General features: G+C 46.3%; 1 protein-coding gene; it reads left to right on the top strand.

The window, feature by feature from the left end:
- Nucleotides 1-381: 381 nt before the first annotated feature.
- nad4 (NADH dehydrogenase subunit 4) lies at nucleotides 382-14308 on the top strand. One transcript has 4 exons: nucleotides 382-842; nucleotides 2717-3231; nucleotides 9027-9449; nucleotides 14220-14308. The coding sequence occupies exons 1-4, from the start codon at nucleotides 382-384 to the stop codon at nucleotides 14306-14308; spliced, it is 1488 nt and encodes a 495-aa protein (YP_004849354.1).
- Nucleotides 14309-14318: the final 10 nt, after the last annotated feature.

Below are 14318 nucleotides of genomic sequence, written 5' to 3'. Positions count from 1 at the left end.
TGGATTTCTCAATCTGAAAAGAGCCTTTCTTCTTTTCCGCAATATTCTTTGCTCCTCAAATTGAGCCTTCGCCTTATTCTAATGGATAGTCAGCTGGACACTCTTTGTAAGATAAGGCGCAAAGAATATTGCGAGGTGCAGTCTAATGGATAGTCCTTCGGACTGATAGCGTCCACAGGAAAAGCTTGATAAAGACTTCGGACCAAAAAAGACTGAAATGAAGCAGAGGGCGAGATTTGAGTTTAGAGAGGTGCACCTACCCACTCATCAGGTGTTCAGCTGACTTGCTTGCACTGATAGACCCCTATTGTATTGGAATTAGGTGCCCATCTCTTTACTGTTGTCAACTAATCTCTTCAATCTTCAGTTCAATTCGACTCCATGTTAGAACATTTCTGTTCATGCTATTTTTCTTTAAGTGGTCCTATTCTGTGTCCCGTGCTAGGAAGCATTACTCCTCTTTTTATTCCAAATTCAAGAATACGACCGATACGATTGATTGGTCTATGTGCCTCTCTTATTACTTTTTTGTATCCCCCTGTTCCTCGGATACAATTCGATCCTTCTACGGCCAAATCTCAATTTGTGGAAAGCCTTCGATGGCTTCCTTATTCAAACATCAATTTTTCTTTGGGTATAGACGGTATCTCTTTATTCTTCGTGATATTGACCACATTTCTGATCCCTATTTGCATTTTAGTGGGTTGGTCTGGTATGAGAAGTTATGGGAAAGAGTATATTACAGCATCTCTAATTCGTTCATTTCTAATGATCGCCGTGTTCCGCATGCTGGATCTTCTACTATTCTATGTTCTTCCCGAAAGCGTGCCAATCCCTATGTTGTGCGGAGCTGAGCATCTTCTATTCGCTGGGATCAAGCTTTTCCTCTGCAGGGGCCTTGTGCAGTAAACCCCCTACGGGCGGTCGTCCGTCGTCGTAAAGTAGTCCCCGCGAAGCTTTCGGGAAGAGGGGTAGTCTTGTGTGTAAGCATAGCATTTCTGGTCGAACCCGCCCAACCCAAGATCGAAGAACCGAACCTGACAGACACATCTTTTTCCTTTTGGGAGGGTACGGAGAGTAGTGGGTACCTCGTCAGACCTCGACCCGCCTACTCGGGTCTTGTATGAATATGCAGGAAGGGGTGCTCCTAGGTGTGTGTAGGGGTTGTGTTTGTTCGCGAGAATGGATTCCTCGTCAAGTCTGTTTGGGGGGTGTGGACACACTTGCGCGAATTCGGGTAACGGCTACAAGGGAGAAAGAGAAAGGAAACTGTACCCGACCAGGGATGGACGTAAACTCGTAAGCTACGGAGGGTAGGGATAATCGTCCAGGTCTCTTATTGTGAAAGAAAAAAGCCGCCCCGCCACAGGGGTTGCTTCCTCTCTCGTCGCCGGGGAGCTCTTGGTGAGGAGACCGACGGATAAGTTGCTAAAACAAAGGGGAGAGGTTCAAAGAATATTGACGACCCGTTCAGTATCATTCCGAAGAAAGACTGTTGGCAGCTGGTGGAGACATTTCTTTGGCCCCCTGAAAAAGGAAATGCGGGCTGGGTGAAGCTCGGCAGAGAGTTCGAGACTTAAGACTCCGATCACGCAATATTCTTCCTCTCCCCCGTAGTTAGGAGTATTAAGACCTCAGTCGCAGTCCGGAGGACCTGTGACGCCTTCGGACCTGTCTTATGGCACCGCTCCGTGGGCCCTTCGTTAATTACGGAAAGTCCTACTTCGGTTAATTACGGATGGTCCTACTTCCATATGGATAGTCCTACTTCCATATGGATAGTCCTCCGGATAAATCCTGCGGACTCCGGACTCCGGACTACTTCCATATGGATAGTCCTCCTTCTAATGGATAGTCCTACTTCCATATGGATAGTCCTCCGGATAAATCCTGCGGACTCCGGACTGCGGACGTAGGACTCCGGACGTAGGATAAATCCTGCGGACTCCGGACTCCAGACCCTGGACCTTTCTTTGGCACTCCGGACTGGAACTGAAAAAATTTGAGGAAGATTTTCGAGCAATATTCTTTGCGCCTTCTATCAAATGAAATGGTAGATTGAAGACGGGGTCCTGCCCTTAAGATTCAGATCAGATTCTAGTTCCAAACGTCTAATGGATGAGTCCTCCGGACCGTACAAGTGCTGCGTACAAGTGGAGGCCAGGATAATTGGGAAAGAGAAAAGCAATTTGAACCGCTCACATCACAGTAGTAGTAGCAAGTAAGTCGGGGGAGAAAATCAGGCTATTACTTGAACATCTCTCTCTATCAAATCAAAAGATATCTATCTATCTATCGAGATCCGCTGCGTGAGCAACCCGACTGTGCCTTACATGTGCTCTACAGGCCGCACTCCTCTTCCCAACGAGCCCATTTTTCTTTTTCTTTGGAAGAGTTCGAAAGGCATGGTTTTCAGTATGTCTCCAGATAGGGCCCGCTAGCTAGTGAGCGGTTCTTTCGGGCGAGAAGCAGGCATCTCCCGCAACGCAAGCAGCATTCTTCGCCACTATCCGAGAAGCAAAAGATGAGAGAGTCCAGGCTGAAAATACATGCATAGATAGTGGTCTAATGACAAGGGCCGACGACGGAAGCTCGGGACGGAGCCGTATGATGCGGAAGTCTCACGTACGGTTCCCTGAGAAGGGAGTGGCTACCTACTGGAGCTTCGACCAACTACCATCGGTCAATTCCGCTTTGGGGCCACCCCTTACTCTACCATTATTATAGGGGTATGGGGTTCGAGACAAAGAAAGATCAAGGCAGCATATCAGTTTTTCCTTTATACTTTACTGGGATCCGTTTTTATGCTATTAGCTATTCTGTTGATTCTTCTCCAAACAGGAACCACCGATTTACAAATCTCATTAACCACAGAATTTAGTGAGCGGCGCCAAATCTTTCTATGGATTGCTTCTTTCGCCTCTTTCGCCGTCAAAGTGCCTATGGTACCAGTTCATATTTGGTTACCCGAAGCTCATGTAGAGGCACCTACGGCAGGATCCGTCATCTTGGCAGGAATTCTTTTAAAATTGGGAACCCACGGGTTTTTAAGATTTTCAATACCCATCTTTCCCGAAGCGACACTTTGTGCCACTCCTTTCATTTATACTCTAAGCGCGATTGCTATAATCTATACTTCCTTGACCACTTCAAGACAGATCGATCTTAAGAAGATCATTGCTTACTCCTCAGTAGCCCATATGAATCTGGTGACTATTGGTATGTTTAGTCGGGCGGCGGCCGTTAGGTCACCTATTTTGAGTTATGGACACACAAGGCCAAAACATGTGTGCCGGGCGTGCGACCCATCAACCTACTAGCAATGGGGGAGAAAACATAGCATGTCGCAACAAAAGCTTGATTCGAGGCGTCAGCAATGCCGTCTGTTCCAAAAACAAAAGCCCCTTAGCGCCCCGGGACGGGAGTGGGGGACGGCCCTACGCGCAGGCAAGAGCCTATTCAGCACCAGCTCTCCGAAGTCAGAAGCATCCATCTTTCTTGAGATTTCCTTTCCCAATTGGGAATCAGAACAGATCAGGCTATCTATCAATCGTCGATTAATGTCTCGAGAAAATATGCGAGAGCTAAAGCGAGAGGTTCCATAAGACAGGGATATTGTGGGCGAGACCTAGTTATATCAGTCGAGATCACATAAAGATAGGGGGACCCAGCCGGTCGAATTCTATTTGGTACTTTCTCACGCAATATGCTTTGCGCCTCGATCATTCTTTGAGCCTCCCGCTCCCCCCAAAATAGCAAGGAGCAAAGAATATTGCGAGACCGCGTAGGAGGCTCAAAGAATTTGAGGGAATTGATAAGGATCAAAGTATTTGAGCTTTGCACCTCCCCCTCCAAAATAATTGAACCGGAGGCGTGCTCCTCTTAAGTCGATCTTCTTCTCCGCAATATTCTTTGGGCCTACTCCGCTGAATATGTGAGTCAGAAACTCAAATCCCCTAATGGATAGTCCTTCTTCGCAAATTCTTTGCGCCTGCTATTTAACAGCTTTTCTTTGGAATAATACTTTGATAGCTATTTAAGAGTGGTTATTAAGCGGCTTTTTTTCGGAAGGCAAAGAATATCTCTGTCTTATGGGAGCCTCCGTAGCTTAATATGTCATCTTGACCTTTTAGGGGTCTTCCTAATGGATAGGACTGAGGCGCAATTCAATATGCGAGGTCTCGCAATATTCTTTGCACTGGGGGAGGGAGCAAAGTGAACAAAATCAAGAATGTCTATCTGAACTGAAAGGAGTCTTTAAATAGTGGTCCTCCGGCGCAAAGAATATTGCTCAGTTAGGAGATTTTGGATAGCTCTGCGGTCAGTCCTTCGGACCAGGTGCGCGAAGCGAAGCGCATTTATCTAAGAAAAGAAGAAAGGAGTGCAAAAATAGATCGAAGAAATTCAATGGACCTAATCTCATTCAATATTCTTTTCACCTTCGGTAAACTTTAGCGGAATCCTTGAGTCCTCCGGACGGACCGGACCACTATTTAATGAATATGGGGATCTGGATGAACTTTGCGACTGAGGACGGAGAAAATCTATATTAACCTGAGGACTGAAAAGTTAATATGGAAGGTGAAAAGTGGTTTTCAAAGTCAGAGCTATCCCTTATTATTGAGGGCTTTGACCACCTGGACACTCGCCTACTCAGTCGCAAGGATCAAAGAATTTGATTGACAAAGAATATTGCGAGGCTCAAAGATTCTTAATCAATTGATTCGACCACTTTTCTGGAGGGGTCCTCCGGACTATTCAACCTATTAGTTTGACGTCTGAACTTTTTTTATTGCTTCCACTTTCTGGGAGTATGAAAGAGAAGAGAAGAAGCAGCAGGGAGGGGAGGAAGAAAAGAAAGCCTAAAGAACAGACATTCAGTTCCATCAATTCCAAGCCTATCCTAACCGCTCCGACGGAGCTTTCGCAAATTCTTTGCGCCTAACCTTTGCGGTGAGTCCTTCGGACCAGCTGACTATTCGCTATTCTAAAACCGGGGAGCCGAGCACTCTCAAATATAGCTTAAAGGAAGATAGGCTTTCTTATAATAGTCGAATAAGAGGAGATTTTCAGATTCAAAGAAGAGAATGGCGATCAGAATCCCACTACGCGGGTTGAAATAGTATGAATTTTGAAGCCCTATCTCTTCGACCAACTAAAGAAACCTATCCAGATCCATTGACTCGTTCATTGATCGATTTTGATGCCTCCGGAAGAAAGTTCAGTCAGGTTCGCCTAGCCTTCTACGCCTTCTACCTACTCAAAAAAGTTCAGACGAGACTGGTCACCTGGACCCTTGTTTATCCACAGATCCAAAAAACCTCTGCGGTCAGTCCTTCGGACCAGCTGACTATCCATATTCATGAAAAAGGACGACAAATACAAAGAGACGGAGGCGCAAAGAATATTGCGGAAAAGGTCCAGGCTCAAAGAATTTGAGAAGAATTGAGCTATTCTAAAAGACGAGTCAATGAAAAATCAAGCTCCAGATGAGTTGACGATTCTTCTTCTTTTCATTCTTCATTGGGTCGAAGCGACTGGCAAAAATATCCATCAGACTCGACCGCTACGGTCCGGAGGACCTCCTACACTCATTCATTCCACAAAATCAAGGCTCCATAAGACAGGTCCGAAGGACTATCCATCAGGAAAAAAGAAAGCGGAAAATCTCAAATTTCATTGAGCCTCAAATTAAAGGTCAAGATGAGATTCTTTCTTTTCTGGCCTTAGGCGCAATTCAATATGCGTTGTTTGCGTCCCACTATTTAATGAATATGGATCAAAATCAGTCCTTCGCCTCAATGAACTTTGCGACTGAGGACGGGTTCAGCTGAATTCAGACGATTAAGGATAGGAGGTTCAAAGAATTATCGAAGCGAATACTCGTGCAAGCGCAAAGAAGACGACTGGACTCTTATCTCTTCTTTATGGTCCTACGGGGCTAAAAGTTAGAAAATGCTCATTTCACTAATCAAAGATGTTCAAATGGCTGATCCCACTACGCGGTCTTTTCTTGCAGCATTATTCTATTCGCCAAAAGTGAAAAATGACTAATAAGGAAAAACAAGAAATTTGACGTGAAAACTTGCTCTTTGCATAGGCCAAAAGTGACTAAACTGGCATTCCAACTCCCCAAAAAATCACCTAATAAATACTGAAGAAAAGAAACCCCTACTACTAAGCGTCGGACTGACGGCTTTCAACCCAAAAATCAGACGAAAGCACTTAAAACGAATTATCGAAAGGAAGAAAGTGCAAATTCTCAAACATAAGAGAGCAAGTTGGATAGGCTTTCAGTATTATTTTGAGGTTGAAAGTCGGACGTAGAAGGCGCCATAAGACAGGGATATTGATTGAGGTCCTTTATGTCTTCTTTATTCTGACCTCTTCCTCTCCTTTCAGTCGAGCCCTCTTATTCCTTTTTTTCTTCATTCATCCGCCTCAATGAACAAGGGGTTGATCCTCTACTGCTGACCTAGACTGCCCACGGAGCGCAAAGAAGCGGAGCGGGGACTCAAAAGGAGCAGTTTCGCGGAGAGAAAGAGAAAGGTAACTTCAAGAGGAATAAGTGCTCTTTCCCTTTCATTCTCTCTTTGTTGAGAGGTCTTCTCTTCTTTACTTCTTCTTTCTTGGGATCGGATCGGGGATCCTAATAAGGATCAATCTCCTATTATCATCTCTTATCCAGAAAGAAGAAAGAGATATGTATCTGATGGAGTCTACATCGTACGTAGAGCGCCCAAGCGCTTTTTAGGCCTGCTCCCTTCTTTGTACCAATGCACTGGGCTCATCTCGTGGAGGGAAAAGCCAAAAGAGAGTTGTAGTCTTCTTGTTCGCCGCCTCGACGCATTCCCTTCTCTCCCCGGCATCGTCCCACACAGAAAGAAAGAGCGCAGAGCCCCGGCCCGACCTGTGGGTCCGCTAACGTAAAGCGAGGAGTTGAGCCTGAACTGGCGAACCGCAGTCACTTTCGGAACCATACTTCCTACAGCTAAGACGAGCGGGAAGGCGCAGCGCAACCGAAGGTGAGCTGCTATACCGAATCCCCCGCAGTCCATCGGGGACCGAGTGGTAAGGCCATGATCCGCAGGGGAACGGAGAACTCATTCTTCCATTGGGGACAGGTGCACGAACGAGAACTCCAAACGTCACACATCCGTCGCCTACCTACCGTTTAGGTGGCACCAGCGAGATCCAGCCCTTGTTCATTGAGGCGGTAAGGAACTTCGTGTCGCGGCTGCTCCACTCCGCCGCCGCGGTCTCATGAACTGAACTTCGTTGCCTTCCTGCGCGCGAAGCGAATTGGCGCTCTTCCGATCGGGGCGGGGAGTTTCAATGAAAAGAAGATTTGATGAGCTCAAAACTCAGAATCAATGGAATGAATGTATCTAAGGCTATCCATTCAAAGATCTATTCTCTCTTTCTCTTTATCAAGCTCTTCTTCTTTCTTTACGAAGGAGAGGTTAGAATATGCGAGAAAGAGTCAGAAAGGCGCACATTGCGATGATGATAGGCTTTCTTTTTTTTCTCTCTACAAAGCTTTTTTTGTTCTTAGCTCTGCAACTCAACTCCGTTCTTTTCTCGACTCATTGAATCTAGAGAAAAGACAAAAATCAAAGCTCCAGATGAGTTGACGAGTTCTTCATATTTTCTTCTTTCATTCTTTCTTTCATGAGATCTTCATTCTCTCTTTACGATGTTTCGGAAGCTTAGCGAGCTTTCTGCCGGCCGACCACTATCCTAGGCTTTCCTTGTTGGACTTGTTTATGGTAGGCTTTCCTCTTACTAGTACTCCTTCTACGCTCTTTTCTCTCTTTCCTTATTAATATTGAGATTTCCTTATCAATCAACCGCATATTTCATTGCGCCTCCCCCAGTGCAAAGAATATTGCGGAAATATGAGAAAGAATATTGCGGAGAAGAAGATTTCGAAAAACAAGGCTCCAACTAACCGTCCGGAGGACTATCCGTATGAACCTAGCCTTCGGACCAGTCCGGAGGATTTATCCGTAGGACTCTAAAACGGAGGACTATCCATTAGAACCATTAGAATAGATCAATTAGCTCTTTCTCGCTTCCTTTCATTCGCTTCGCGGGAGCCGCACAGCACATAGCTGGAAGTCAGAGGGCCCATACTACCTGCCTAACCCCTCGCTCCGAGGGACCGTAGATCGGAAAGCGCCTTCTTAATAACCCCATTCATCCAAAAGAGAAGGGGCCTATGTATTTGCATGACCCCTGCAGATTTGACTCTATCTACACTCGGAGCCAATCCCCTATCGGTCCTGCCACCACGCCGCAGAACGGGAGCTCGTGTGGAACCTTTTCTTTCTGGCGTAACTGCGGTGAAAGGTAAGAAAATCTGACGGTCGCGTAATAGAAGGGCCGGAGGTACGGTAAACTCGGCCAAAATATGGGCCCCGCACAATCCTTCTTCTTCAGTAAAGCCGACCTCTTTTTCGCCAGTGCTGACGCAGTGCGCACGTAGATAAGGAAAGCCAAATCCCAGTGGGGGGCCGGTGCCTTTCTTTTACGGCCTAAATTCCTATTTTTCAGCCGTGGGGAACTACTGCTCGGTCGGGAAGAGGGGAAAGGCTTGGGCCTACCTATCCCGATAGGACCTCATAAAGGAAGGGGAGCTGTTGAGAGGTTCCATATTGCCGAGCCGAAGGGCAGCACTTCTCTACGTGATCGTAGTATCTCACCTCCTCTCGTCCCCGCAGCATTTCATAGTATCTATGCACTATTTCCGGTTCACTGATAAGGAAGATAGAGTTGGGGTGGGGGTGACGGATGTGATACGTCAAGTATGACCCGGAGAGATACATGCTAACTATGGGTAGAAAGCAGGAACCATTATGTAAAGAATTGCGGGGGTTTACAGATCTCTTATACTACCATCGATCGACAGAGCGGAACAACCAGAAAAATCAGTGCCGTTAGAAAGCCGTATGATAGGTGGTAACTATCTTGTACGGTTCGGGGGGTAATCGGCGTACTCGTATCAGTGGGGGGGATGGCTCTATCGAACATACAGGGAATTGGAGGTAGCATTCTACCGATGTTAAGTCATGGACTGGTTCCTTCAGCCCTTTTTCTATGTGTTGGTGTTCTATATGACCGACATAAGACTCGACTTGTTAGATATTACGGAGGTTCAGTGAGCACCATGCCGAATCTCTCTACCATTTCCTTCTCTTTCACTTTGGCCAATATGAGTTTACCTGGTACTAGCAGCTTTATCGGGGAATTTCCCATCTCAGTAGGAGCTTTCCAAAGAAATAGCTTAGTAGCCACATTAGCCGCGCTTGGGATGATTTTAGGCGCGGCGTATTCCCTTTGGCTATATAATCGTGTGGTTTCTGGAAATTGCAAACCCGATTTCCTCCATAAATTCTCCGATCCAAATGGCAGAGAAGTTTCCATATTTATACCTTTTCTTGTTGGAGGGGCGACCGCCCGTTGAACTACCATGAAAAAAGGGGTAAACCAATGTGATCATGACATTGTAGGTGCTTGCGATGGGACGGATGCGACTTCCCTCAGTTGGTTTGGGTGGCATAGCCCGTTGCAGAAGTCCCCCCTTAACCATTTCTTTGGTCTTTAGGGAGCCAAAGCTTGACTTTACTAAGAAAAAAAGGCTGGCGCAGGAGCCTCTAAATAGTAGGAAACTTAAGGAAGGAGCGATGTAATTGAGCGAGACCGGAAAGAAAGAGGAAGCCCACGGTGCGAAGCGAAGGAACTCAACTCCGTTCTATCAGTTGAGATCATCAGCTCTTCTTATTTCTTTCTCGGAAAAAATCACTCTTTGTCTTTTCTCAGAGCTATCCCTTATTATTGAGGGCTTTGACCCAGAGGACGTCCTTCGGAGTATATAGCGGAGGCGCAAAGAATATTGCGATGCGATTGAGATTCCAAAAACGACACTTTTCTGGATTCTAATGGATAGTCCTCCGGACCATTAATCAGTCCTCTATTTTTTTCCATTAATCAGTTGCACTCCTTCTATATATTCTTTGCACCTCTCCTTTTCATGCGCTTCTCAACTCATATTAGATCTCGCCTCTCCCTATGGTCGTCCGGAGGCGCGAAGAACAAAAAGAAGGACGCAGATGTGCGAAGCAAAGAGCGCGAGACTAGAGAGGAGCGCAACGATGAAATCCATATTAACCTGCCTCCTACGCTGAATATGGGGCACTTTGCTCCGTCCGAAGGCTCAAAGAATCCCACTACGCGGGATAGTCCGGAGGACTGTTAAGGCTCAATGCAATATGAGTGAGTCATTTTCGTCATCTAGACCCGCGCAAAGAATTTGCGAAAAGAGCAAAGAAGAGAATAGAATGGCGATCACAAAGAATATTGCGGAAAAGAAGAAAGGAGTGCAAGGTGCAAAGAATATTGCGGACATATTAACCTGTTCATATAGACCCGTCCTTTTTAGAGTCCTTCGGACGTCCTCAGTCCTATCCATTAGAGAATTTGAGTTGCGGCGTTGATGAGAAAAAAAAGCTGTGAAATTCTCTCCTCAAATTTCATTGATCCTTCTACGCGGTCTACAAGATCCCTTTATTTATGGATGTTCATTGAGCCCACATCGCTCTTTGCACCTCACGCAATGATCTTTGGTCCTCCTACGCTTAAGATGGGACCGGCAAGACCCAGCAATATTCTTTGCGCCGCTCCGTGGGCTTACCTTTCAGTCGAGCCGTCCTACGCAGCTTAATATGTGAGCGGGAGGGCTCGACTTAGAGGATCGGAAGGAAAGAAAGGACGGGGGGCAAGGATGCATGGTACTTCTCGACCCTGTCTCCGAGGGACAGTTGAAGGAGCGACTCATGAATGCTGCCGGGTTGGACGAGCCAATAACTCTCAGGCCTTCGGTCTCTTTTTTGAGCAAGAATCACAGCCTTACCGCTACGTGGGCTTCACCATGATACGGACTCCAAGTTCTTATGGCGGAGCACGAGGGGATTTCTCAGAAATATGATGATGGGAATGGAAACCAGAAGCACGACCGGGGTCCAAGATAAGAAAAGCATCAATAAGAGTAAGGTAAGCATGAGACTTTTTGGTAGTAGCGGTGAACCAGATGGCCGCGGCGATGGAATCTGGGACGGAGGACTCGTAGTATCTCTCTAGATCTGGCAAAAGCGAAAGACCTCCTAACGTAATTCGAATGGGGGCGGACCTGACCGCTGAGCCCCTGTGGTTGCGAGCTGGAGCTGCCATAGCTTATGGCTAGAGCCATGGGGGCCCCAGCAGAGAGAACAGTAAGGATAAGGAGCGCGGAGCCCGCCAAGCGGGCGGCAGGAGCAGCGGGCAAGTGCTTGGTAGGCCAAGAGCCCAGTGAACCGGGCGGGGCACTCGACGAAAGGGGGGCACACTGAGCAAGTACGAGAAATTGGCCCCGCGGAGCTTTATGAAAAGCAAGGACCACTACGGGAGGTCAAAGCAAGGACCTATGCAAGTCGGGGCTCGTCCCCGGTCAATATTGGATCAAACTGGGGCCGTAGCACTGACCTCTTTGTTTATTGATTCAATACAATTAGGGGAAAAGATCGTAGAGTTCCCTACCGAGACAAGAGAAAGTCTCCTCTCCGCAATATTCTTTGCACCTCGCCCTCTTCTTCTTCCCGTCCTCCGGACTTATCCACTCACGCAATATTCTTCGATCCTCCCTGATGGATAGTCCTTCGGACCTGTCTTATGGACCCTTTGTCATTGAGCAGATTCCCAAAGGTTAATATGGATTTCTCAATCTGAAAAGAGCCTTTCTTCTTTTCCGCAATATTCTTTGTGATCGCCATTCTATTCTCTTCTTTGCAAAGGCGGAAGATCAGTCTTATGGAACTGAAAAGGCGAAGGATCAATGAAATTTGAGAGAGAGAACTAATATTTTAGAATCTTTTCTACATCTACATTGTTAAAAGAAAGCCTATCCCCGTCCTCCCTCCAAAATAATATGATGAATAGTCGCAATATTCTTTGGGCCTCAGTAGCTTAATTCTGAAAAATCCATATTAGCCTTACAATATCCCTGTCTTATGGGGCCTCAGTAGCTTAATTCTGAAATCCCGTCCTCAGTCCTATCCATATTAACCTGTGTCTGTCCTTCGGACCTATTTAACAGCTTTTTTTCTCCATAATACTTTTGATTTAAGCGGAATAAGACTTTTTAAGCTAAAATAATGAAAGGACTATCCATTAGAGAATTTGACTTTGCGCCTCCTCTCAATGAATTCAGCCTTCTGACTTGTTTATCCATTAGAAAAAAAGACTTTTCGCTTCTTCATCCGTCTGATTCCACTAACTAATATTCCGCTCTGAATTTCATATGGATTTCATAAACAAGTCCCATATTAAGCTACTGAGGCCCAAAGCATATTGCGTGAGAAGACAGGCGCAAAGAATATTGCTATTTCAGAATTAAGCTACTGAGGAGCAAAGAAAGCTAATATGGAAAGTCACCTGGCCCCTTGTTTTTGGTTCTTTGCACTGGGGGAGGGGTCAAAGATTCTTAAGAAATTGATTCCCCATTAGAATGTTCGGAACCTTTTGACTTCTCAAATTCTTTGAGCTGAACTTTTCATTGATTTTCAGTCCTTTTTCAAAGTCAGAGCTATCCCTTATTATTGAGGGCTTTGACCAGTTTGAGAAATATGTAGAATCGTCAGAAGGCGCAAAGAATATTGCCTTTCTCTTCGATCATTCTTTGTCAATATTCTTTTCACCCTCCCGCTCCGTGGGAATTGAACCAGATCCCCATTATTAAGCTACGAAGGCCCAAAGAATATTGCGTCTTTGTATATAGTACTTTGTCTTTGTCTTAATCTCGAAAACCAAAATCAGAGCTATCGCCTCTCCTTTCAGTCGAGCCTCCGTCCTTTTTCTTTATCACTCCGCGCGCTCTTCATTTTTCAGCGTCTTTCTCGTGGCGGGAAGAGAACAAGAGGAGGTATCGATAGTCGGACTGATTTATGGAATAGACTTTGAGTAGGCTTTCTTCTTTCTGGTTGGTACTTATAGAGGGCGAGCTTTATTTAAGAGAGAATGGGGAGTGAATCTCATCCGTTTTCGTTCTTGCTTTGGTTCGGGCTCCTCTCTCTCTTATTCGTAGTTAGGAAGGGGGAAGGAGTCTAAATCAATGGACATTAATTCACCATCATTGATGGACGTTGCACATGACACACGAGAAATTCGACTCAAGGTCCGGCGCTAATAGAAGTAGCGGACTCTCCTAGTAGCGAAGGAAAAGGGCAGGGCTTTTTTCGTCGTAATAGTGGGCCGGTCTCATGAGATCTATGCCGGCCGAATCAAATTCAGGTCGCAGCAGAGGTTCAAAGAAGATTTCCGCTTTCTTTGAAGGCGCCATTCCCGGACCTAGCAGCAGACGGGCAGGCCGGGCCAGAATTAAGACCAGACTCTTCTTTCTTTGAGCTGCTCCCACGCACGCAGACCGGAAGATCTTGTCCTGGACTGGACAAGTACGTAGAGATCTTCGTGGGACCGGGGAGGGAGTCTCAATCGATCTTTTCTAGGATTCCTTATCACGCACGGAGATCTTTCCATTGTCAGAGGGGGCTCCCCCCTTGAAGAGACTCTTCAAGGTTAGCTTACTACCTGCCTGCCTCTACTACAGAGGTTGACTTTGTACCGCCCGGAGGTCGTATAGATCGGAACCCGGAGCGATAACGATAAGAAGGGTCGGTCAATAGCATAGCTCTTTCTTTCCCGGGTCTCCTTTCTCCTTCGAAAGGCCTTCGCATTCCTAATCCGGTGGGGGGCCGGACGGCTTTCTTTGCCCCAGCTTGGCTGGCGAATCGCATCCCCGCGCAACGACATTCTTTGTGCGCCCCTTACCGTTCTCGCTCAGTCTTTGCAAGGGCTGGGGAGGCAGTCTACGAAGCTCAGCCTATCGCCACGCCGACCATCAAATACGACCTTCTCAAAGAAAAGATGGAATGGCCGGCCCCAAGAGCGCTTATGTCATATAGGAACTCATGGCTGGAAAGAATCCCATAAGTTCAGAAGAAGACTCTTTATTTGCTTCTTGAGTCCGACCTATCCACTGAAAGTAGGAATAAGATAAATCAAAGTCCAGGTTGGTTGGTGAGCCTAGTGATAGGAAACTATCTAGCTTGGTTCGGAGAGCACTTGTTGGGTGAAAGATTTCTTTCTTGCTAAATGTTACGGCCTAAATGCTAAACTATTGACCCTACTTGTTCGGATGGGTGTTCACCCCAAAGTGTTCCCGGACCACATGCATACATCCGTAAGTAACTTAGTGCAACATGGCAAATTGAATTGAGAGGAATCAG

This window comes from Cucumis sativus (genome assembly GCF_000004075.3).
Source record: "Cucumis sativus mitochondrion chromosome 1, complete sequence".
NCBI classification, from domain to species: domain Eukaryota; kingdom Viridiplantae; phylum Streptophyta; class Magnoliopsida; order Cucurbitales; family Cucurbitaceae; genus Cucumis; species Cucumis sativus.
The sequence above is the reverse complement of the archived record's forward strand: the minus strand, read 5'-3'. Positions and strand labels throughout refer to the sequence as shown.